The sequence below is a fragment of the Lycorma delicatula genome, chromosome 1, assembly GCF_047948215.1.
Source record: "Lycorma delicatula isolate Av1 chromosome 1, ASM4794821v1, whole genome shotgun sequence".
Lineage (NCBI taxonomy): Eukaryota > Metazoa > Arthropoda > Insecta > Hemiptera > Fulgoridae > Lycorma > Lycorma delicatula.
The window spans coordinates 397,314,833-397,340,827 of NC_134455.1; the positions used below are offsets into that span (position 1 = coordinate 397,314,833).

At 29.4% G+C, this 25,995-nt stretch overlaps 2 protein-coding genes across 3 annotated transcripts in view; one reads left to right on the forward strand and one right to left on the reverse strand.

Moving 5' to 3' along the window:
* The window catches only part of LOC142317394 (uncharacterized), a 39,162-nt gene extending 18,716 nt beyond the window's left edge, over positions 1-20,446 (reverse strand). Inside the window, exons 1-2 of one of the 2 annotated variants that reach the window (XM_075353928.1) lie at positions 20,204-20,446; positions 1,452-1,583 (exon numbers count right to left, since the gene is read on the reverse strand). In XM_075353928.1, coding sequence (XP_075210043.1) covers positions 1,452-1,583; positions 20,204-20,245 — 174 coding nt within the window. In that variant the 5' untranslated portion in view covers positions 20,246-20,446. Of the gene's footprint in view, positions 1-1,451; positions 1,584-9,485; positions 9,591-20,203 lie in introns of those variants that run through there. The other variant, XM_075353929.1, reaches the window with a different exon arrangement.
* Positions 11,131-25,995, forward strand: part of LOC142317393 (zinc finger MYND domain-containing protein 10-like) — a 61,037-nt gene continuing 46,172 nt past the window's right edge. The window contains exons 1-4 of the mRNA XM_075353926.1: positions 11,131-11,230; positions 14,527-14,635; positions 16,197-16,310; positions 19,600-19,733. Coding sequence (XP_075210041.1) covers positions 11,142-11,230; positions 14,527-14,635; positions 16,197-16,310; positions 19,600-19,733 — 446 coding nt within the window. The 5' untranslated portion in view covers positions 11,131-11,141. The remainder of the gene's footprint in view (positions 11,231-14,526; positions 14,636-16,196; positions 16,311-19,599; positions 19,734-25,995) is intronic.

The following is a 25,995-nucleotide window of genomic DNA, read 5'->3' on the forward strand; positions in this document are numbered from 1 at the left end:
TGGTCGATTAACACAAATCCTTTTAGCTAAATAAAGCAGAATAAAATTTTCCTAAAATGTCAGCAACTTATAGTGAAATGGGCTCCATAACAATATCTTCCACCTAAAATAGAATAAAAATACTTACAAGAACTTGCCTGGTAGAACAAGATTAACTTGTTTAAATGCCCAGGGTCGATTATTCATATCAGTCAAAATTAGAAATTAATATTCTAACTGTTTTTTATAAAGTAGAAGAAACTGTGACAATTTACAATTTCTACAATCAGTTTTACTATCACCCAAAAATAGTAATGACTTTCTTATATTTTTGATGGGAAAATTCCATATGAAATAAATGTTAATTAAGTAAGTTAAAGAAAAGATGTTTTTGGTGTTTTTAAAAGCAATTTACAAAAATTTCATCAAACTACAAATGTTTTGTAATGTAGCTTACTAATAAGTCTACCCAACTTCTCTGTAACAGCACTTATACAAAAAATAAATAAATAAAAAGTTCAGCTATATTATTAAAATAATGCAAAACTGACTTTTTGGTAAATGAGTTGATTATTTCCTGAATATTATTATTTGAATATTACTTTTTCTCAAATTATTGTTAAATACTCTTGAGAAGATTCTAAAACATAATTACTAATCCATTGTCAACTGTAACCACGTTCAAGTTTCTATTACTCTCTTTTAATTTATCTATTTCAGAATTAATAATTTGCCAAGTAGTTTAACCAATATTTTTAGACAATAACATTTGTTTAAAACTGTTCTTTTATTATTAAGCAAATATCTTTTGCATTTCTTACAATAATAATTTAATAACAGTAACATTTTTAAAATTCACAGATCTACAAAGTTCAATAATGTAAATTTACAAACTTGCCTCATTATGCCTGTTGTTGAAGCAATGCAGTATACTGCATTGCTTCACTGAATTGCTTTACTGACACCATTATATCGGTAACTCACAATTATGTTATTGCTGTCCAGTATTGTTTTATTTTAAAGTAAATCTAACAACAGATTTACTTTTAACCTTAATTTTTGAAAAGTAGTCTGTTATGCACAGCACTGAATGTCAAAGGTTTATGCTGAATAAGATGACCGGAAGTGTAATGTGTGTAGGTCAGTTGTACATTTTCTGTATATTTTGAATACATGTGCATTGTGCATACATGATTTGCGATTATGAGATCCAAGAAAATTATGTTGCACACGTATTTCTTCAGTTTGAGAAAAAAATAAGGTAATATTACCTTATAAGGTGAGGATGACTTCAAGAATTACCTATTGAACTAATTAATGTTATATTTTTATCATACTAGTAGTTATTTTACAATCACTTCATAGTCTTTCAATACAAAAGAGAGCATTTCTATGAATAAATATCATAAATTCATCTACATTTAATAACTAAATAAATCAAAACTTCATAAGATTAACACTATTAAACTTACATCAATAATGAAACATTTATTCAGGGATGATGTAAACCGTTCTAAAGCCATTTCCATAGAATGTTTCTGAATATCACTAACTGGACGGAAAGAGAAAAATAATCCTATTAAACGACCAGCAGCCACTCTAACCTGAAAAATAAGTCATGTTAAATAAAAAAAGAAACTGTAAATCAGAGTGGTTAATAAGTTGTATTTATACTCTCCGCAAAACTTGTATTCAGAAAACAACTTTTGAAATTAGCAGTTAACAAATTTACACCAGTCAATTACATCTTGCAAGACAGCAATCAGAAAGAGAGATATAATAATTACTCCCTAAATTGTTTTTCCTTTAACTGAGAGTTTTCATTAGCACTTTCCTTTATTTAAAGCAAGCTCCATTTAAAAACATATTCTTTGGTGCTTACGTATTACTCTGTTAACCAATAAATTGCAAACTTTTGGGTTATTGTTAATATCACCCAATATAAACATTAACATTTTTATAACCATTTATATTTATTTATTTTATAAATATAATTTAATCAAACTTAAGCTACGCCTGCTTTGCTCACTAACCTTGATTAATAAACACAGCAATGTTTTAAGTATTTAAATAATAAATTCAGTAATTATTGCAATTACTATTATTTAAATAATCAAAACATTACTGTTAATTAGCTGAGATTAGCGAGCGAAGCAACCGTAGGTTAAGTTTGGTTAATTATAATTTAGAATAATTTTATTCAGCATGGCCCAAGCGGAATTATAACTTATATATTTTTAATTATAATTTACTTACATACTAGTGCGTCGACCAATAAATAGTAAACTTTCGGGTTATTGTTAATATCACCCGATATAAACATTATATTATCATTTATATTTATCTATTTTATAAATATAATTCAACCAAACTTAACTTGCACTCGCTAACCTTGACTAATTAACACAATAATGTTTTGAGTATTTAAATAATAAATTCAGTAAATATTGAATTATTATTATTATTTAAATAATCAAAGCATTGCTGTTAATTAGTTGAGGTTAACAAATGAAGCGAGCGTAGGTTAAGTTTGGTTGGATTATATCTATAATTATAAGCAATAATGCTTGTATTTTTAATATCTAAAATATGTTAATGATCCCTTAACTTTGAAAATACCTCAAAGTTATGGGATCATTATGGTTACGGTCGACGGGCTATTATGTAAGTACCCATCCATTTTAAATAATAAACAAATAATTTGGTGTATCCAGTAGAGTAAAAAATATTTTATCATTATTGTTACTAATTTCAAATTGCATTGTCACAAAGTTTTATCAATTTCTATTTTTCATATTTTTTTTTTTAAGTGGACTATAATGGACTTTGATCAGAGGACTATAAATGTCCTCTTATCAAAGCAATGATAAAAACATCATATAAACATGAGTCTAGAAATACAAATACTGCTCATAACTATTTACTTTTTATGTACAGGTCTTAATGTAATGTGCTGTATAATATTTGCTATAACAATACTTTTTTGTATTTTACTTCATTTATAATTTTATTAACATTTCATATAATATAGTCCATGTTGACTGCTATGCGTAATGACAATTTTTAATCCTTAATTTATTCATATTTTGTTACGTGCATAATGAAAGTTTGTGTGTAGTAAAAAAAATTAAATAAATCAAATTAATAAAAGATAAAAAAATAAGCAGTTGGAAACAATTTTCAACCGTTAAAAAGATAACCTATGTATAGTAAGTTTTTTTAAAAATCACGGGTTAATAATTATTAATAAATCAATGTATTTTAATTAAAAAAAGATAAAAGTCTGATTCGAACCGATGTGCCTTTTTTTAACCTCCGGATACACCGTTATGTATTACTTCAGAGGATGGCATGAATGATTTGTAGCTTGTGTGAAAATGCCATCCCTGACCGGGATTCGAACCCTGAACCTGCGGATGAAAGGCTAACCGATTTACCTTTTTTTTTTTGTCTTCAGTCATTTGACTGGTTTGATGCAGCTCTCCAAGATTCCCTATCTAGTGCTAGTCGTTTCATTTCAGTATACCCTCTACATCCTACATCCCTAACAATTTGTTTTACATATTCCAAACGTGGCCTGCCTACACAATTTTTCCCTTCTACCTGTCCTTCCAATATTAAAGCGACTATTCCAGGATGCCTTAGTATGTGGCCTATAAGTCTGTCTCTTCTTTTAACTATATTTTTCCAAATGCTTCTTTCTTCATCTATTTGCCGCAATACCTCTTCATTTGTCACTTTATCCACCCGTCTGATTTTTAACATTCTCCTATAGCACCGCATTTCAAAAGCTTCTAATCTTTTCTTCTCAGATAATCCGATCGTCCAAGTTTCACTTCCATATAAAGCGACACTCCAAACAAACAATTTCAAAAATCTTTTCCTGACATTTAAATTAATTTTTGATGTAAACAAATTATATTTCTTACTGAAGGCTCGTCTAGCTCGTGCTATTCAGCATTTTATATCGCTCCTGCTTCGTCCATCTTTAGTAATTCTACTTCCCAAATAACAAAATTCTTCTACCTCCATAATCTTTTCTCCTCCTGTTTTCACATTCAGCGGTCCATCTTTGTTATTTCTACTACATTTCATTACTTTTGTTTTGTTCTTGTTTATTTTCATGCGATAGTTCTTGCGTAGGACTTCATCTATGCCGTTCATTGTTTCTTCTAAATCCTTTTTACTCTCGGCTAGAATTACTATATCATCAGCAAATCGTAGCATCTTTATCTTTTCACCTAGTACTGTTACTCCAAATCTAAATTGTTCTTTAACATCATCAACTGCTAGTTCCATGTAAAGATTAAAAAGTAACAGAGATAGGGAACATCCTTGTCGGACTCCCTTTCTTATTACGGCTTCTTTCTTATGTTCTTCAATTGTTACTGTTGCTGTTTGGTTCCTGTACATGTTAGCAATTGTTCTTCTATCTCTGTATTTGAACCTTAATTTTTTTTAAATACTGAATATTTTATTCCAGTCTACGTTATCGAATGTGAATAGGATAATAGGGACAGAAAAAACCATTTCATTAGAAAAGAATGATCTCAACGGGAAACATTCATTTCTGACAAAAAATGTGAAACATGACCCATTGTATAGTCCTAAAAATGTGTATCTACCTCCACCACATATCAAACTATGATTAATGAAGAATTTATCAAGGTCATGGACAATACTCCTGAATTCATGTACTTAAAACAGAAATTTTCTAAAAATTTTTGATGCAAAAATTAAAGAAGGAATATTTGTGGGTCCACAAATACAATCATTAATCCACAAAGAAAAGTTTGAGGAACTATTGAATCCACTGAAGAAAGCAGCTTGGCAAGCATTCAAAAATGTTACAAAGTTTTTTGGGAAATCGAAAGGCAGAAAATTACCATGATATTTTCAACATTCTTATAACATCTTATAAAAATTTGGGTTGTAATATGTCCTTAAAAGTACACTTCCTACACTCGCACCTAAATTTCTTTCCGGAAATCATGGCGCAGTGAACGATCAGCATGGGGAACACTTTCATCACAAAATTTCAGTTATGGAAAAAAGGTATCAAGGCAAATGAAATCCTAATGTGCTTGCCGATTATTGTTAGACCATCAAGAGGGATGCTTCACAGGCAAAATGTAGAAAATCGTCATTTCTTTCTTTCTTTCCTTGCACGATGGGGAAAAACTGATAACATATTTGTACTCAGGAAAAAAAATCCTATCAGAATCACATATTTTTTTTCTTGATAAAAAAAATTTTTTTGTTCCCCAGTGTTATTAGTACTAAACACAACCATTAATTATTAGATAATGTAATAAATTACTAAAAGAAATTTAATGATATTATATAAGTAAAATTATTGCATATTTTCACAAATACGTAAATATTCATTTACTATTCATTATTTTAAAATAAAATGTTTAATAAATAATATTAATTAACCATGTGAAAACTTAATTATTAAAACAAAATTAACAATTTTCAAAATGCTTTATTAATTTAACAGGAGTAGTGGGTATAATGGAATAAACTAAATATATTCTAGTAATTCCTTGATAAAGTAATGATTTACTACAAGTTGATCGGGGGGTTCCACCTCTGCACCACCACTATGTTCATTATCCTCATGCTTGTGAGAATAATAATAATAATTAAGCAATATGATAAATAACAATTAAAGCCTGTCTCGTGCTGATCAAACTTAGCAAGCAACAGTTTGATCAGCACAACAGTGAAAATTTATGAAGTATGCATGTTCCAGAATAGTCAGCACCCTTCTTAAAAATAGTAGTTATAATACAAAATCATTTTGACAGTTCTTAGTAATACCTAACACACCATGAGGAGAAGGTGACTATACTGTACTTCTCTTTTTTTTTTTTTTTAATTCATTTTATTTTATATTTATAACCTTTCATGTATTTTGGGTAACAGTTTGTGAAAAACATAATCTAACGAATGTACTTGTATACAATATTTACAGCTTTTCTCTCTGGAGTATATATATATATATATATAGGCAACACACAAGAAACAATGACTCTCCAAGCAGACTAGCCACTTATTGAGTCTGCTCATGTGACTTATTTATTATAACATCAAAAAAGCAACTTTAGGTAGAAACTGAAGGAGCTTGAGAGTTATGGGCAAGTCTAAATGAATGTCTTTCCTAAGTCTAAATTCATAATTAAGTACATAAGCACTATTAGTCCCTTGATGCCCCTAAGTACAGAAACATATGACCTAAATGGCATCCACATGTAGAAACCCTTTACTATCAAAAGCCATAAACGTTCTCCTTATCAACTTATTATGCAAGCACATTAATTTTTACGCACAGAATAAGAAGATATTAACAAATTGTACAAGTAGACAATACCAGATTGCTATCTCGTATCCGTAAGCCGTACAGGCCAATAAAGGTTACAGTTTAATAAAATCATTTATCTAGGACATTATTTAGTCATTTCATGTAACTTTTATGATATTGTATTGTAATTATAAGTAAATCCTCGATAAATAAATAAATAAAGGGTACAGGGCAAATAACAAATAAGTTGATAAGTATCCTTAAGTTTCAAAACAGAATGAAACCAATCACAAAGTGAGCCATGACACAAAGTAAATCAGTGAGACTACTAGAACAGAATAAATAGCCAATCCATCACAAAAATCCCTTACTACATTTATCTAAGAAATCTTTTTCTTATTAACAAAAGAAGCTTTTTGTTATTGAAAATATTTAACATAAATAAATACACTTATTTATGTTAATAAAATATTTATTGTAATAAACATCACAATATGATATTATCAGTCTCAAGCAATGAAATAAGTATATTTACAATAAATTAAAAAATATATCGTTACAGTAACTAACTGTAAGAATAAACTAATAAAAAAAATTAATTAAAAAAAATATTTATAAATTAAGAATTATTATAAAAAACTTAAAAAGATTAAAAATGCCTTATAAAAAAGACCCAAGTTTTTATTAATGAAGTCAGAATTTAATGGTTCAAACTTTTGGTAAGTAGTCAATAAACTAAAAATTAAAGAACACAGAAAAAATACTTGGGTCTGTTATTCGCCCTATACTCTGTATTTATTTTTCAAGAATTTATATAAAATTATAACACAATATGTTAAAGGCAAGGAAGGAAATATAGTGGGTGAATACGAGTGGAACAAAAGGAATGAAAGAGGGGATCGACTTATAGAGTTTTGCACGAAGTATAATTTAGTACTTGCCTACACCCAGTTTAAAAATCATAATAGAAGAATATACACATGGAAAAAGCCAGGTGATACTGTAAGGTATCAGATAGATTATATCATGGTTAAGCATAGATTTACAAATCAACTCGTCGACTGCAAAACTCACCCTGGAGCAGACATTGATAGCAACCATAATTTAGTGATAATGAAATGTAGATTGGGGTATAAAAACCTGAAGAAAAGGTGTCAGATGAATCAGTGGAATTTAAAGAAGCTTGAGGAAGAGGAGGTAAACAAGATTTTTGAGGAGGCTATCACAAGAGGTCTGAGTAAAAAAGATAAGGTAGAAAATGTAGAAGAAGAATGGGGAATGTTAAAAAGGAAATTCTTAAATCAGCAGAAACGAACTTCGGCGAAACAAAGAGAACTGGTAGAAAACCTTGGATTTCAGATGATATATTGCAGCTGATGGATGAACATAGAAAATAAAAGAATGCTACTGATAAAGAAAGTAAAAGGAACTACCGACAATCAAGAAATACTACAAACAGGAAGTGCAAACTAGCGAAAGAAGAGTGGATTAAAGAAAAGTGTTCAGAAGTGCAAAGAGAAATGAACATTGGTAAAATAGACAGGGCAAATAGGAAAGTTAAGGAAAATTTTGGGGTAAATAAATTAAAATCTAATAATGTGTTGAACAAAGATGGTACATCGATATTTAATATGAAAGGTAAAGTCGATAAGCGGGTGGATTATATTGAAGAGTTATATGGAGGAAATGAATTAGAAAATGGTGTTATAGAAGAAGAAGAAGAAATCGAAGAGGATGAAAGGGGGGAAACAATACTGAGATCTGAATTTAAGAGAGCATTAAAGGATATGAATAGCAGAAAGGCTCCTGGAATAAACTGAATACCTGTAGAATTACTGCACAGTCCAAGTGAGGAAGCGATTGATAGATTATACAAACTGGTGTGCAATATTTATGAAAAAGGGGAAGTTCCATCAAATTTCAAAGAGTGTTATGTCATGATACCAAAGAAAACAGGAGCAGATAAATGTGACGAATACAGAAAAATTAGCTTAACTAGCAATGTATCAAAAATCTTAACTAGAATTCTGTACAGAATAATTTAGAAGAGAGTGGAAGAAGTGTTAGGAGAAGACCAGTTTGGTTTCAGGAAAAATATAAGGACAAGGGAAGCAATTTTAGGGGCTTAGATTAATAATAGAAGGAAGATTAAAGAAAAACAGACGAACATACTTGGCATTTATAGACCTAAAAAATACATTCGATAATAAAATGTTCACCATTTTAAAAAAATTAGGGTTCAAATAGAGAGATAGAAGAACAATTGCTTACATTTATACGAACCAAACAACAGTAATAATTGAAGAACATAAGAAAGAAGCTATAATAAAAAAGGGAGTCCGACAAGGATGTTTCCTATCCTAATTATTTTGTAATCTTTACATAGAACTAGCAGTTAATGATGTTAAAGAACAATTTAGATCCGGAGTAACAGTACAAGGGGAAAAGATAAAGATGCTACGATTTGCTGATAGTATATTAATTCTAGCTGAGAGTAAAAAGGTCTGAAAAGTCTGATTTTTACATTCAGTACATGAATACCGTTAACTGTAATATTATATTAGTGGCCTAAACTATTTCAAAACGTCTACAAAATGCAAAAAACATATATCATGGACATGGTCGCTGTACATAAATGCCAGTCCTGAAACACACATATGTTTCTTATACAATGCCATCAATAATTTATTCACTAAATAGATAACAAATAACTGTGATCGCCTAAAAAAAGTCTACAGTTGACATGGAGCACTGATTAAAGGATCTTTTTATCTTCATCAGTTAAAAAAATGTTGAAATAAATATACCAGGATTACCTACACATTCATCTTGTGTTCTAAATAATAATTAAAAATGACTGCATAAATAAAATAGATGAAAGAGTAAAGTAAATCATTAAAAATATTAATAAATTGTAAAATATAATACAATTTTATGCACAATAAAATAATAATTTATTGAATTTGAATCTCTATTTTGCATAATTAAAGATTTATAAAAAACACAGAACAGCTTCTTAATTACTATACAACAAACATTAACACAACTTCTGGCACGTAAACACCTGTTGGTCGCAGTGCTGAAACCTTACGGCATCCTAAAATAAAATTAATTTTGCATTATCCCTTAGAATACGTTTACACAGAGTATTTCATACATATTAAGACAAGTTATAATAAAAATATTGATAAAATAGTACCATTGCATTAAAAAGTAATCCACGGTGCAATTTGCTGTTTAACGTCAAAAATACAAATTCCTACCTGTGAATGTAATACCGTTGCAAAATTATCGAGTAGGTTTCGATATTACTTTAAGTCGATCTGTCATTCAAACGATTCATAGACAGAACGTAAAAAGTAAAGGTAGAGTTCGTTAAATATATAATCAAGAATATCGATACTATTGACTTGAAAGATTAGTGGTTATACTTACTATCAATCGATATTGACTTTGTTTAAAAAATAATATTTTATTACGTATATTAATATTTTATATTCGTAAAAATAAAATAGCTTGTAGAACTTTTTGTTTACTTTATACATTTCAATAAAAGATTATGTTATTCAAAATTAATTCTAAAATAAAATTACTAGTACTGAGTCTTTACGCAGCATGATACCATTGTGTGGTTAACTGTTAAGTTATATATGATTAAACACTATGATTAGTAAAAACTAAAATGTATAGTTAACAGTTTCTAAATATCGTAAATGTTTTTTTATAGTATGAAATATGTATAACTTCCTTTAAATGGGAAGTTACATTAATATAATTATTTAACATTAACATAAATACGACAGAAAATAAACGTAAAACTTTTGAATAATTTTGACATTATACAAAATAAATATTAAATTGCAATCATTGTTTTTCAATGAAAGTGGCAATTTTATTTAAGTCTGCGTTCATTTAAGAAAAATTAAATTATTGTAGAGGTTTAATCACATAGTTTATTATAGTATAATATATCTACTTAACACCATATAATTTAAATATTTATTTATTATTCTCAAAAAAATCATAGTACACAATTCCTTTGTTTTATAACATTGAACAGAAAAATTCTTAGATTTTTCTTGATTAAGCCCCCCTAACAATTGAATGAGAATGATTATAATTTTAGTTTGTTTGCTTTTTATTTTCATATACCATAGGTTTTTTTAGAACAAATTTATTTTTGATACTATTACATAGTATTACAAGTGATATGTATATCTTGTAGAAGAATAAAACTTAACCTTTGCTTGCTAGTCAAAGTAGATGGTCAAGTTTGGTGCTGACCTCCATGGCATGAGTGGTAGCATCTCAGACTTTCATCCGGAGGTGGTGGGTTCGAATCCCGGTCAGGCCTGGCATTTTCACATGCTACAAAAAAGGTCATTCATCCTATACTCGGAAGCAGTACCTAACGGCGGTTTTTTAACGGTCCCGGAGGTTAAAAAAAATTAAAAGTTAGGTTTGGTTAAATTTTATTTATTTTCTTGTTTCTGTGGAGCAATCTAAGTAATTGCAGTGGTAGATCGCCTACTACATTAGTACTGATATTTTGTCCATAACTTGGTGTTGTGATATCTCTGTTATGATAAAAGTTAACCCAATTTAAGGTTTTGTTGTTGATTATCACAACCAACATTGCTAAATAGAAACAAGAATGATTTTAATATTTCACACTTTCAATTGCCATACAAAGTTTATTTACGGTCAATGAGTTGTAGTGCTTGATTTCTAAATCATCTTGAAAGATTAGCTGCAGTTGCTTAGCAATTAATAAACAAGCCATAACCTCTCTTGTAAGGTGTAGTTCTATACTCAAGAAAAAAGTTGACTTTATTACAGTTATTTGTTCATCATAATGTCAGATTGTATTTTACATTCGGCAGAAATTGATTTTTACGTTTCTCAGATTTCATTATCAAAAATTGAAGATTTGGGTTCTCTTGGGTATTGTACATTATATTAATAATTAAAATACTTATGCTATTCTGTTAAATGACTAAGAACCTGTAATTGTATTTTGTAGGGTATATTGAAAAAATTGTATATATGCTTTTGATTTAAATCTTATTATGAAACTAATAAAATTAATATTCCAAGGAAAATAATATCTGCCATTCTTTACAGAGTAATTTTTATCATTATACAACTTCTTGTTTACTTAAATATAAATGTTGAGCATTAATCTAGAATAATAAAACCAAATAACTGAATTTTAATTTAAAAAATTGGGAAGTTTAAAAAATCCAAATATGCTTTTCTAAAACTGAATAAACCTTACCTACAGCTGTGCTATCTTATATCCTACAACAAGCACTTTCAGAGACTACAGATAGACACAGTGAGTGCAATCATGTTGTTAAATGCAAACCATCCTGTAAATACTTGTATTTCTGAAACAATCGTAGTTTTACACAACCAACCAGATCTATTTTACCCTTAAAAATTAATTTTATACAATAAATAAATAAAAGTATTGTTCCGATCAGCACATAATTATATATTAAATAGATCACTTAAGAAATGAGTACATAATGTTACTGCATTCATGAAAAAGGAACTGCCCAGTACTTGCCTGAATCATAGTTATATCATGGTAGATCTTGGTCAGAAAAGCATCACAAAATAATTTTGAATAGAGATGTAGAAAATTCAGGTTTTTTTAATATGTATTACAAGGGCTGCCCAGAAAGTAACTTGCGTTTTGGAATAACAAAAACAACGGTTGTTGGAAAATATCTATTAATACAATTTTGAAAATACATTCTTAAACTACTTTTGCATGTATTCACTAAATAAATTTGCTGATCTCTACAGCAGTGGTAGTGTCTCAGCCTCTCATCCAGTGGTTCCGGGTTTGAATCCTGATTATGCATTGCATTTTTCATACGCTACAAATTTATCTGGGCTAATGACCATAGCAGTTAAGCCTGTAATCTACAAAAAAAGAAAACAAATAAATTGAGATTTTGTCATAACTGTGGATGAGCTTCATGAAAAAATTCTGTCACCTGGCTTTTCAGCCACTCGGTAACACCTTCCTGTAGCCCGTCATTGAGATCTTTTTTGGTAAGCAAGTACCACATTTATTTTTTTTCTCAAAAATAACAATAAAAACATACATTTTTACATTTATATAACAATAACCAAATAATATTTTTACCAAAATAGGACTAATTTTCCATATTAACATTAAATCTTAGATTAGTTTTCTATTTTGGATTAGTATTTTTTTTATTTCCACTCATCAATTTTATTCAAACATAGGTCTTCCAGATGTACCTGAGAGAGGTCCAATGTAAACATTATTGCTTATAATTATAAATATAATCTAACCTAACTTAACCTATACTCGCTTCACTTCTCAACTTTGACAAGTGAGCAAAACAAGCATAGAATAAGTTTGGTTAGATGATATCTATAATTTCTCTACAAATAATTTCAAATAGCCATTGATCTGGAAGAATAAAGTGGTAATCTTACTGAAAAAGGTTCCTACAATTTCAACAAAACACGTAGTTACCAGTCAGTTTTCATCTAAAGAAACAAATTTTAATCATTTGGTGCTAGATCTAGGCTATACACAAAATTATAGAAAATTCTCTATCCAAATTTTACCAAAAAGTTCTTGAGTACTGTGAATGAAGCACAAACTTTCATTGTCATGTTTGAAGAAAATCCAGAAGCCAAACCAACATGTTGCATCACTTGTTTTGCATTGCTTTTCATAGCAATTTTTAAGGTCTCATAATGCACTTCTGTATTTACTTTAGTGCCATGCTCCATGAATTTAATAAAAATTACACCTTTTCCATCTCAGAAAACTAGCCTTCACTTTTCTTGCAGTGTTTTTTGACATTTTCACCGGTTTTTGGAAAGTGTGTGTGTGTGTGGGGGGGGGGGGGGGTCCCATTAGAAAAGTCAAAACAATTGCCATTGGCTGCAATTTGTGTTAATCTGAAAGAAATTTTGGAACCCATGAACTGCAAAACTTACAATAACCCAATTTTTTCATCAACTTCATTCAAAAGGCTACATGAAATTTTTACCCAAAAAAATATAATCTACTTCACTTCACAACTGGTGGAATTTTCTAGTGATACAAATTTTAAACCCTCATAAAATATCAACAAGAAGTATCATGGTCGTTCACATAGCGCAGTTCAGTGGATACAGTACAAGTCCATATTTTATGCCCTAGAAAGACAGGTTTTTTAGTTCTTTTTTCAAGGATTTTGCCATTTTTTTTTTTTATACAGAGAAAAATATATTGATAAAACTCTTTTCTTTTTTATAATTATTATTGCTAATTGCTTAGCATTTCAGTTATTTCATTCTATTTTATGGACCTTATTTTATTAACTTAAGTATACAGTTATTATATTTTCTCAGTACACCTACAATTCTGTTGTTTTGTCCTCTGTAACTTCACTATCATTTTTTTTAAACTTTTTATAATTTCTGGTTACACATAAAATAAAATAACTTCTTCTTGTATAGCACTACCTTTGGTGACTTGTCTGCGGCAACACCATGTTGATAAAATTTAAAATAAGGTTTTCATCAAAAAGTAGAGAATGGATTTTTAAAAATCTTTTGTACACTTTGTACTTAGTATTTATTATTGTCCTTTTTATAGGGGAGCATGAGTGCAGATGTGTGTTTTATTATTGTAGTGTTCATGACTTTTCATACTCGTATTTTATTTTTGTTCCTCTTTGAAAAGCATCTGTAATTTCATACTAAGATTTTTCCATAACATTATACAATGTTTAAATGCATAAACCGAACAGGATTCAAAAGAACTATAAAAAAGCTTTAAAACAAAGATTAAGGGGAATAAATGTCTAAGATTAAGGATTAGGGAAGGTAGATGATTTAAAATATAAATAGGTTAATGGGTTTTATCAGCTAAAGCCTTTTTTAGTTTCTCTTCAATTAAAGCCTATTGCAATATTATGAAATCGCTTTCAATTTAATTTTTAATGTATATATTGTTCTCCATAAAGCAACAAGATATGTTTGTTTATATCTTTATTCTACTACAGTATATTGTTATACATAACAAAAATAATTCTATTATAAACACTAAAGATGGAATTAATTTTGTTACTTTATTTTCAAACTTATCTGATTCAAAATTATATCTCAAAAACATGTCAATTCAAACAAAATTATATTTTAAATCATTAGTTATGTTTATTTTACGAAATTTATTGTCAGTTATTTAAGTGCTTTTTCAGCTGGTTTGAAAAACATAAGCGTCTACAATTGCTGCATCAACAAAGTGTTTTGGAAGCCAATGAATCAAGTCATGAAAAAGTGAAAGAGTTAATTGTCTTTCACAAGAAGGTAAACTTTATGGTATATAAATTTAATAAAATTAATTCTCCTTTTATTGTATTTGTCCATATCTTCTTCTGTACTAATTATATCAAGACAAAAGTAAAACGTAGCTTTCCACCAACAGAACATAATCTAACAATATTTCTTATCTTATCTTATTGTTTCTTCAATTTTTACATTAAAAGTGCTTTCAAGGGTTTCACTCATCGTCAGTTAATCAAAGATTTTTAAAAATCACACATTTAAAATTGTCACATATTTTGTAACATGTAGTCAAAAATTAAAATAAAATATTGCCTGTGGCCAGCCACACATACAGTACAGTACTAATTTTATATGAATTTTACGTAATAATTTGTACAAATGTACTGCTATCTATGGAAATTTTGATAAGAAAATCATTATTAAATTCCTTCTGCATATTAATCAAGTTGAACTTTTGTCTACATTCTATGTTTCTAAAATGTAATTTTTTATTGTTATTATCACATTCTTTTGTAATTTCAATTATTTTTTAAATTTGTATCGAAGTCGATGGTGGAATGTTTTTTAACTATTAAATGTCAGCAGCATTAGAGAAACCTAACTTAATGGTTTTTTTTTTTTTTTTTAAGTCTAAAGTGTTTTGCAAATCTGCAAATGATCAAAGAGAAGCATATTTGAATAACTAAAAAACTATCATTGTTAGAGAAAAAAGTGTGAAATGAAATAAATTTTAATTTTTTTTTGTAAAGAATTCGATTCTGCGATAAAAAATGTAGGTTCTTATTTAAAAAAAATTACGTTGACCTTGAAATGATCTGTATTTGACCTTAGTAAGGACAAAATAGGTTGTGAACGTATTTGCCTTTTAAAATGGAAAAACTTTAATAGGAAACATTTTTTCCTAAAATGTGTAGTTTGTGAGATTGGTTTTTGATTGTGGGTTGGTATAGTGGTGAACGCGCCTTCGCAAATCAGCTGATTTCGAAGTCGAGAGATCCAACGTTCAAATCTTAGTACAGTTACTTTTATACGTATTAGAATTCTTGATCGTGCATTTTTTGGTGTTTTTTTGGTGGTTGGGTTTCAATTAACCACACATCTCAGAAATGGTCGATCTTAGACTGTAGAAGACCATACTTCATTTACACTCATATAATCTTTTGAAGTAATACGTAATGGTGATTCCCGGAGACTAAACAGAAAAAAGATGTCTCATTTTAAATAGACCACCCGTTATGTTATTGTTTAATATATTTTAGTAAACTAGTTTGTTGATTTTAAAAACAATGCGTCTTTGCGCTAATAATGAAACTATGTTGTACCCAAAAAAACAGCAACAAAATAATGTAATGATGTAATTTAATACATTAATTTGAAATAAACTTATTCTGTTTGTCAAAAATTATTAATTTTCATTATTGTCTGCCTTGAAAAAAAGCAGAAATTAAGTTTTTTATTGTTTCTTTTATTATTGTGACTAACATATAAACAGAAAAAAATTTTCTAATGTACAAAAATATAGAGTAGAGAGTAATAATAATAATAATCTATAGAGTAGTAATATTTTGTGATTTGTTTTCAGGTTGAATTACTGGTGTTTGAAGCTATCACTGTTAATGTATGGAGAGAAAAAGTATTTCCTAAAATACTTAAGAAGGAACTTAATCCAGATGTGACATTTCCACTATATATAATAGTATGATTTTCCTATTTTCTGTTTTATTATCTTAATTAAATTAAATGTAAAACAACGTAGTTACTGCTCTAGGAAAAGTTTTGTTATGCTTGCTGAATGAAAGGCTTTTTCTAAATCTTTTCAGGTTTTGAATCTAAAATGTATATTTCATGCAAATTAGTTTCATATGAAATACAACATTAGGTATATTTACTTTGTATATTTATAAAATGTGAATATTTTATTATATTAATATTTCTTATCCTTCATTTCATTTGCTACTGTTTCTGTAGTTTATTAAAAGAATGCAAATTTTTATATAAAAAGCTCTTGATCAAGTAAAACAGGTTCTTTGAGAATGATTCTGGGAAATTTTAAATGTATAGCAAAGTTTTATAATTGGAAGAAACTTTGTGTTTTTCTCTAATACGTAAAAAAATATTGTTGCCTAAAAATAAAAATATTTTTATTATAAATTAGCTCCAGTACATTAATTTAGAGCGATAATTAGACTGAAACGTCAAACCTAGTAATAATTTGATTTGTTTTCTTACTATCATGTACATTAGTACCTAGTGGTGACATGCATAAAATTAAATTTGATTTGTTTTTGACTTGAATTTTATATAACTTTTCTCAAAATTTAATATCATTACAGTTCTGTGAACCATTTTATAATTTTGAGGTCAAATATCATAAAAAGTCACTAATATTTTTTACCAAAATTAGTGTTTTTAAAAAATGTTAGTACTGCATTATACTGGATGAGCAAGTCAGAATTGATACATTACGGATTAAATATGTAACATTCTATCAATGAAATGAAAACTTAAATTCAATTTTATAATTACATTTTTTTTTTGTCGTCATTTGACTGGTTTGATGCAGCTCTCCAAGATTCCCTATCTTGTGCTAGTTGTTTCATTTCAGTATACCCTCTACATCCTACATCCCTAACAATTTGTTTTACATATTTCAAACGTGGCCTGGCTACACAATTTTTTCCTTCTACCTGTCCTTCCAATATTAAAGCGACTATTCCAGGATGCCTTAGTATGTGGCCGATAAGTCTGTCTCTTCTTTTAACTATATTTTTCCAAATGATTCTTTCTTCATCTGTTTGCAGCAACGCCTCTTCATTTATCACTTTATTCATCCATCTGATTTTTAACACACTCCTATAGCACCGCATTTCAAAAGCTTCTAATCTTTTCTTCCCAGATACTCCGATTGTCCAAGTTTCACTTCCATATAAAGCGACACTCCAAACATACACTTTCAAAAATCTTTTCCTGGCATTTAAATTAATTTTTGATGTAAACAAATTATATTTCTTACTGAAGGCTCGTTTCGCTTGTGCTATTCGGCATTTTATATCGTTCCTGCTTCGTCCATCTTTAGTAATTCTACTTCCCAAAAAACAAAAAAAATTCTTCTACCTCCATAATCTTTTCTCCGCCTATTTTCACATTCAGCGGTCAATCTTTGTTATTTCTACTACATTTCATTACTTTTGTTTTGTTCTTGTTTATTTTCATGCGATAGTTCTTGCGTAGGACTTCATCTATGCCGTTCATTGTTTCTTCTAAATCCTTTTTACTTTCGGCTAGAATTACTATATCATCAGCAAATCGTAGCAACTTTATTTTTTCACCTTGTACTGTTACTCCGAATCTAAATTGTTCTTTAACATCATTAACTGCTAGTTCCATGTAAAGATTAAAAGTATAGGGAACATCCTTGTCGGGCTCCCTTTCTTATTACGGCTTCTTTCTTATGTTCTTCAATTATTACTGTTGCTGTTTGGTTCCTGTAAATGTTAGCAATTGTTCTTCTACCTCTGTATTTGAACCCTAATTTATTTTAAATGCTGAAGATTTTATTCCAGTTTACGTTATTGAATGCCTTTTCTAGGTCTATAAATGCCAAGCATGTCTGTTTGTTTTTCTTTAATCTTCCTTCTACTATTAATCTGAGGCCTAAAATTGCTTTTTTCGTTATGTACTATTAAATCTAATGCAGTTATTAATGTTTTCATGAAAACAACAGTTCCATTTAAGTATAAATCAACTTAATTATCTTGACATATGTAATGAATGTAATAATAAATTATTTTTATGATTATAACATCAATAATGCAGGCAAAAAAAATAATTAGCTTAATATTTAAAGTAAAAAAAAAAAAAAAACTTGCTAAAAATTATTTTAGGAGAAGCTTTGGTAAAACATACTTGTAAAACTGTGTGCTGTGATGTACGTAGAACCACTTCATTAAAATAAAAATGTGAGTACATACAGCAAGCAAACAAACAAACAAAGGCATCATACTTTTTGATGGAAGGGATTAAATATTTGTCCCTTATCATTATTCAGCAGTGAAGTTCACATATAATTGTTGAATTTCGAATAAGTTTTCCAGCTACCTAATTTGTGTTAATTATAAAAAAAAAAAAAAATAGTTTTTAAGACTTTCAACTAATTTCAGAAAACTGATATCTATCCTCAATAATGCCAGTAGTAACATTAAACTTTTTGAAAACGCAGGAATTTATTAAATGATTTGTGAAGTCAGTGATTGTAAGTAATGTGTAATAGAAATTAAAAAAAAGGACTAAAACTTGAATAAATGAGCCTTTAGTTTATTATGAATACAAAAGACCAATGAAATTGACCTCAGCCAAACATTGCCTGGAAATTGGTTAAAATATAATTTTGTTAGAAAGGAAAAGTTTGAAAAATACTTGTTACAAACAGGAATTGTATAGCTGGGAAACTTACTTTATAAAAAATTATGTAGAAACTTCCTATTCTTTAATAATGGTAGGGTACTAATATTCAGTAGTCCTTTAAAATTTTAACTTCATTAAAAATAATTCTATGAAATTTTCTGTTATAAAAACATTAAATTGTTATTCCTCCCTTGAAATGTGTTCATGGAAGGGGGTATGTATATGATCCACTCATATAAATGCTATCTTAACAACTGTATATACGGGTGTTCATTAGATTGTTGAAAGCAACATGTGTTTGGATATGTCATTTATTTTTAAGGCAATTTTACACTTTTGACTGGGTTTGCCTAAAACAATACATCTTACTTTTTGATCAATGCATTTTTTTTTCATTTGTTTATTTATTATTTGGTTAGGTTTGTTTTATATCGACTGATGATGATTGTTTAACCATCAAAATGGCCATCTTTTTATAGAAATAAGAGTAGCCTTATTTACGAACAATCTTTGAACATTTCTTTGTTTTCCAATCTTATTTCAATAATCTTTCACCATATCTCCTTCTTTGGGTTTGATAGATGTATCATGAGACTACGGCCCTCGGTCTGCTTCAAAATATCCTTTACCATCAAGATAGTGCTGAGGAGCTTGGAGATTCTGCGGTTGATTTGGTTGATTATTGTGTTTTAAATATCTTACACCTTATTAACTGGTATGTTTTTATATTAAGGTTATTATAATTTTGTTTGTGTATTATTTTTTTATACGTAATTAAAATAAGAAATAAATATATTTGAATAAAATTCTTTATCTATGTTAATAAGAGTGGAAATCTGCTTTACAGCATCATGTCTGAACTGGCAAACATATCTGACAAAACTTGCAAAGTAGTTCAACCTTGATTCCAACTGGGTATTATGATCAAAAAAAAATTACAAAGATGTACCTTATGGGTCCCAAAAAAGGAGGAAATTCAAAATTTGAAAATTACTGGACCATTTGGTCTTATTTTTAGTACATTATACAATAGGTTTGGGCTAAATTGTTATTTAGCCCATAAACCGAACCCGTAACGTAACCGCTGCAGAATCGGTAGGATATGTTGGAATGACATTTTATGAATTATACCGATAAATTAAGTAAGAAAAAATAAAACATAATTTAAATGTTGCATTTATTTACCTTATTGTTACAAAAGATGTTCAAAATGCCCAGTCTGGCCATCGATGCACTTTTGTGCTCGACTGATCGATCATATTGAGAGTAGTTTGACACAAAAGTGTTGTTGTCAGTTGTGTTGATCTCTCGTTGAATGTTCACCTTCAGTTCATCAATATTGCTGGGATTAGATGCATAGAATTTATCCTTTAAGTAGCCCGAAAGGAAAAAATTGCAAGTAGAGAACTCTGGGGAATGTGGAGGACACCGTCCTCTACTGACAGCTCGTTCATTTGTGAGAGCTGCATGAACGCGATTCAGCAAACCGTTTGATGTGTGACTCGTTGCTTCGTCTAGTTGGAAGAAGCTGTATTATTTTTAATTGCGTATAGAATTTTTCAAAAATTGTGTGGTAAATCCGTGTGTTGACAGTCCGGTCAAAAAGTCATGGTCTGACTATAAGATTACCAGAAATGGCACCAAACACCAATTTTCTCATCGTGAAGTGGACGCTCGAATATCCAATACCTGGTGTTAAGCGAATTAACATGGCCAGATAAATGAAACCGTGCCTCGTCTTACACGAAATACGACAGCGGGTTTATCTGCCCACCAATAATATTTTTGAGAAGCCAGTTGCAATAATCAAGTCGCTTTCGGTTTGTCTGTCTCTTTCAGTTGCACAGTTGTAACGCGGTACGGTTTCAGTTTTAATTAATGAAGAATTTTACAAGATGTGTATTTGACATCGGTTGTTGGAAAACTTTCATATTGATTTTTTTGGTCCGGCCGTAATTGCCCTTTCAATATCGGCAATGGCCTGTGGAGTCCTAACGGAAGGTTGCCTATTTCGTTTTACATTTGAAACCAAATCTGTTGTACGTCACTTTTTTTAAACTAAATCGTGTATGCTACTCTTCGCTGGGATGCAGGCATTCGGAAATTTTTCTACAAGTACTTGACGTGATTTTTCAAATGACCAGAACAAATATAGGCCTCAACAATAGCTATCCTCTACTGGATTGAATAAGGCATTTTACACAAATACACTGTAACCATCTGACAAACGGCAGGAACATCAGTAATAACCTATACATTCACTAGACGCGCTAGTTGTGTGAGAATCTTACATAAATAGTATTCGGTAGCGGTTTCATTATGGTTTCGGTTTTATATTTCTCACTGTATATATGTATATAATAAATAAAATAAATAATGTTTATAAACTAGCAAATCGTAATTTTTAGGTAGTTCAACTACGTAAATCAATATTCTATGAGAGAAAAAGAGATTGATGTTACTATTAGTTGACTTATCTACTGTGAAAGCATATTCAAATTTGCTATTCTATTCTGCGATTGTGCTATGCTAACTCACTTTAAGAAATGCTGTTGTAAACAAACTGCGTGGTGTTGTAATGGACTGTCTCAGAATTTACGCTTACAAATCAGTAAATAATGTAAGAATGATTCATTTAGCATTTTGATGTTTTCATTTGGCAGTGATTGAATCGATTTATTTATTAATTACATGACATTTATATTTATACAGTTATATCAGTGTTACGAAATCACAGTATAATAAAGTATTATAAATACTGGTAACTGACATTACTAAACAATCGCACATGCTGCATCTCACTTTTTAAATAATAGCCAAGATAGCTCTTTCACTGAACACGGTATAAGTTAGGTTGTTATTACAGGCATTAAGTTCAGCCGAGTTTAACAAAAAAAACAATTTTTTTTAATTCATAGCAATATTTGGGATAGAGCTGAGGGGATTATCTGGGCAAAGCTGGATGCACAGTTAGGTTAAATGTAAATCATGTTTATTTGATTTGAAATTTATTTATTTACGATTTAAAGTTTGAAAGCTCGTTAATAAATTTTATGTTGCTGGTAATATAAGAATATATTTCTCTGAACTAGGTGGTCCCATAGACTTAATTTTATGCTAAAGCTATTGAATTTCAGTAATAATTTAGACTAAGCTTACACATATTATGGCGTTACATTGTAATATATATAATATATTCTGAATTTGTTATTAATATGTTTATATTCATTACTATTATAACTTTTGTTTTAACAAACTAATATAATATATTTGTAAAGTTTTTGGTAAAATAAGTCATTAAGTAACATTTTAATTTTTGTACGTTTCTTTTTTTCATTTGTTCATTTATCATTTGGTTAAGTTTATTTTATATCTGCTGATGATGATTGTTTAAGAATTTAAAATGGACATCTAGTTTTAGAAATAAGTAGAAATTGTTTGAATTTACAAACAATTTTTTAACACTTTTTCATTCATTCAAGACAAGCAACCAAAATTTTATTGGAAATGAAAATTACATTTTCAGATTTTTTGAAAATATTTTTTTTATCAAAGGTGTATTGGTATAAAAAATACAGTATTGCCATAAACCAAGTAAAATAAAAAAAATGAGAATTTGAATTGTTATCAGAAAGAATTGATTTACTTATTGCCCCTTTCAAAGTAATCCACCAAGGATACAACACAAGTCAGCATTTATTTCCCATCTCCAGAACATTTGTTGAAAGTATTTTTTGTTATATCCTTTAGTTCAATTGATGATTTTTTTCTGTATTACATACATTGTTGTAAATTATTGTCCTTATAATTTTCTCTTAATTAGTAGGAATAAAAAAAGTGGTACCAAATACATAGAATATGGTGGCTGCAACAGCACTGTATTGTTATTTTGGTTAAATAATTTCAAATTAATAGTGAAATATGAGCTGGATTGTGATCATGGAGTAAATCCAAGTATTGTTGGGCTAAATTTGTGATGATTTTTTTCAGATTGTCTCATGTAAATGGTGTAGAATTGTTAATACTGTTTGTTGACAATTCAACTTTTTGATACGAATTCCTAATGGATGATTGACAAGGTAATGTAAAAAAAACAATCAGGAGAACTAGGCAATCTAACAGTATGCTTTTTTAAGTCTTGCCTATTGACGAAGCTTCAGTTGGGATTATTGAATTTTTGTTTCAATATTCTAAACATACACCCACTATTCATAACCATATATGACATGTTTGAGTATTTCTGAGCAATCAGCGATGTCAGGTAACAGTTCTTCTGTGTTGTTGGCTTTATTAAATTTCAACAGTTTTGGAATAAATTCTGCTGCTACATTTCTGTAATGTCAGTGGAAATTGTTTCACACAAGCTGTAAGAAATTCTAATCTCTTCAGCAATTTCTATAATAGTGATTCGACAATAACACTGGGTAAAAAAATATTTTTTTTGTCAGGAAGAAAATTATGTGATTCTGATAATATTTTTTCTCCTGAATTCAAAATGATATCAGTTTTTCCCCATCACGCAAGGTTTCCAAGAGACAAGCATTTATAATTTCAAACATTTTAATACTCTCTGCATTCGTAACTAAACAATATTCTAACATTTTACTCACCTAGAAACTAAGAAATGATGATTTCCTGCTATATTTTGCCTATGGAGCTTCCCTCTTGATGGTCCAACAGTAATCGGCCAGCATATTAGGATTCCATTTGTCTTGTTACCTTCCGTAGCTGAAATTTCCAGATGAAAGTGTTCCATGTGCCATTGTTCACTGTGCCAAGAATTTCCATGAAGAAATCTAGGTATGAGTGCAAGAAGTTTACTTTTAAGGACATATTACAACCCAAATTTTTATAACATGTTATACGATTATTGAAAATATCACGGTAATTTTCTGTCTTTTGATTTCCTAAAAAACTCTTGAGTAATATTTTTGAATGCTTTCCAAGCTGCTTCCTCCAGTGGATTCAATAGCTCCTCATCATGTATTAGTGGACCCACACGTATTCCTTCTTTAATTTTTGCTTCATTAATTTTAGGAAACTTCTGTCTTAAGTACATGAAACCAGGAGTATTGTCCATGGCCTTGACAAAATTCTTCATTAATCCTCTTTTGAAATGTAATGGAGGAAAATACACAATTTTAGGATTACACAACTGGTGGTCATGTTTCACGTTTTCAGGAATGATTGATTTGCATTTAGGCCATTCTTTTCTAATGAAATTTTTTTTTTTGTTCCTACTAAACTATTCACACAAAAACAACCGTACTTTGTGTAACAAAGTTGCAGACCAAGTATAAGTGCAATTACCTTCAAATCACCACAAATATTACATTCATACACTGCATATTGAAGTTTTTCCAGTATAAATTTATAGTTTTCATATATTTCTTTCTTACTAGCAGGGTGAGCCACAGGTACTAATGGGAATTTATTGCCATCATGCAGAAGCACAGCTTTTAAACTAACTTTAGGGGAATTGATGAACAATCGCCATTCCGTTGCGTTATGTTCATTACAAAGGGTCTCCATAATAGAAGAAATATCATAACAAATCACTAAGACATTTTCTTCAGAACAATAGTCCTTAAATTCTGAATGTCGATTATAATAAGAACACATCATTGTATTATTTTGAAGAAGATTCCATCCTTTTAGCCAGAAAGCAAGCATTTCAGACTTTTTTTTGGATAACTTTAAATCTGATATGAGATTGTTAAGATTTTCTTGAGTCTTAGAGGAACTACTGTTCAAAAGTTGTGTCACTAGAACCCTTTTTCTTTCTTACTTCCATGAAGCTCTTTCATGGTTCTTTCATGAAGCTTCTTTCTTACTTCCTCTGAGCTCTTTTCATCTGTCACATGTTCTGGAAGCTTTGATATGGGCAATTCTTCGCAGTGTGGAACTGGTCACACTGCAGATTGCAAGTTAGGGTACACTACTGTGTTTTGATTTTGACGTAATTCTTGTAATGTTTTTAAGCAAAAATAACAGTCAGAAGAGTGATCTTTGGGTTCCCTCCAAATCATAGGGATAGCAAATGGGTTGTGGCGTGTGCCATTTTTCCATGCAGTGAGAAGTTTATAACGCGATAAACAACAGATTTGTGGCACCCAGGCCCTGTTTTGGTCCCCGACTTTACACACAAAATAAAGTTTGTAATACTTTTTTACTTATTGAGTAAGGTTTCGCCTTTATGACTTATGCATTACATCACCACATACATAACAAAAATTGTTAGGATGATTTAAACAAACTCTAGGCATTTTGTAACTAACGACTAATTAAAAGAAATAAAGTTGTAAATATGTAATTCACAATAATTCAGACACAAAGCATTCATAATGATGTATTTAATGGTTCACTACTATCTTAGAACTGGCGTCGTTCTGATGAATGTATGCATCACTAGATCACGTTTGTACATGTCTATACACATCTAAATCTGCAAAACAATAGCAAAGCTACCCTTTGAGTTAGCTCATTCGCTTCTATCATGTTTACAATGCTCTAGGAGCTTTTACTTGACAATGGACAAATGGACGAAAAAATGTTCTAAAATATTTATAAAAATTAAAATAACAAAAAACTGTGGGTAATGGAGAAATTCCGAATACAAATTTGAATACAGGATAAAAAACTGCATTACATGCACCTATTGGTATTCGTGAGACAAAAATCATGTTGACTATTGTAATTATTGATCATAATATTTTATGTTTTGTTGATGTGTTAAAAAAAAAAAGATCAGTTATATGTTAGAATGTCCACTCGTTAGACATCTTTTTCATCTTCACAGCCTTCTTGAAAGAATTTTTACCACTCGTTATTATTCATCATTATTACCATCAAGTTAATTATCCCTAATCTTTAAATAAGGAAGTAACATCAAATTAAAAAAAAGAGTGTATTCAAGTATTGTAGTGCGGATACAATTTGATGCACCAAAGTCAATTTTATGAACAAATTGAACCCAG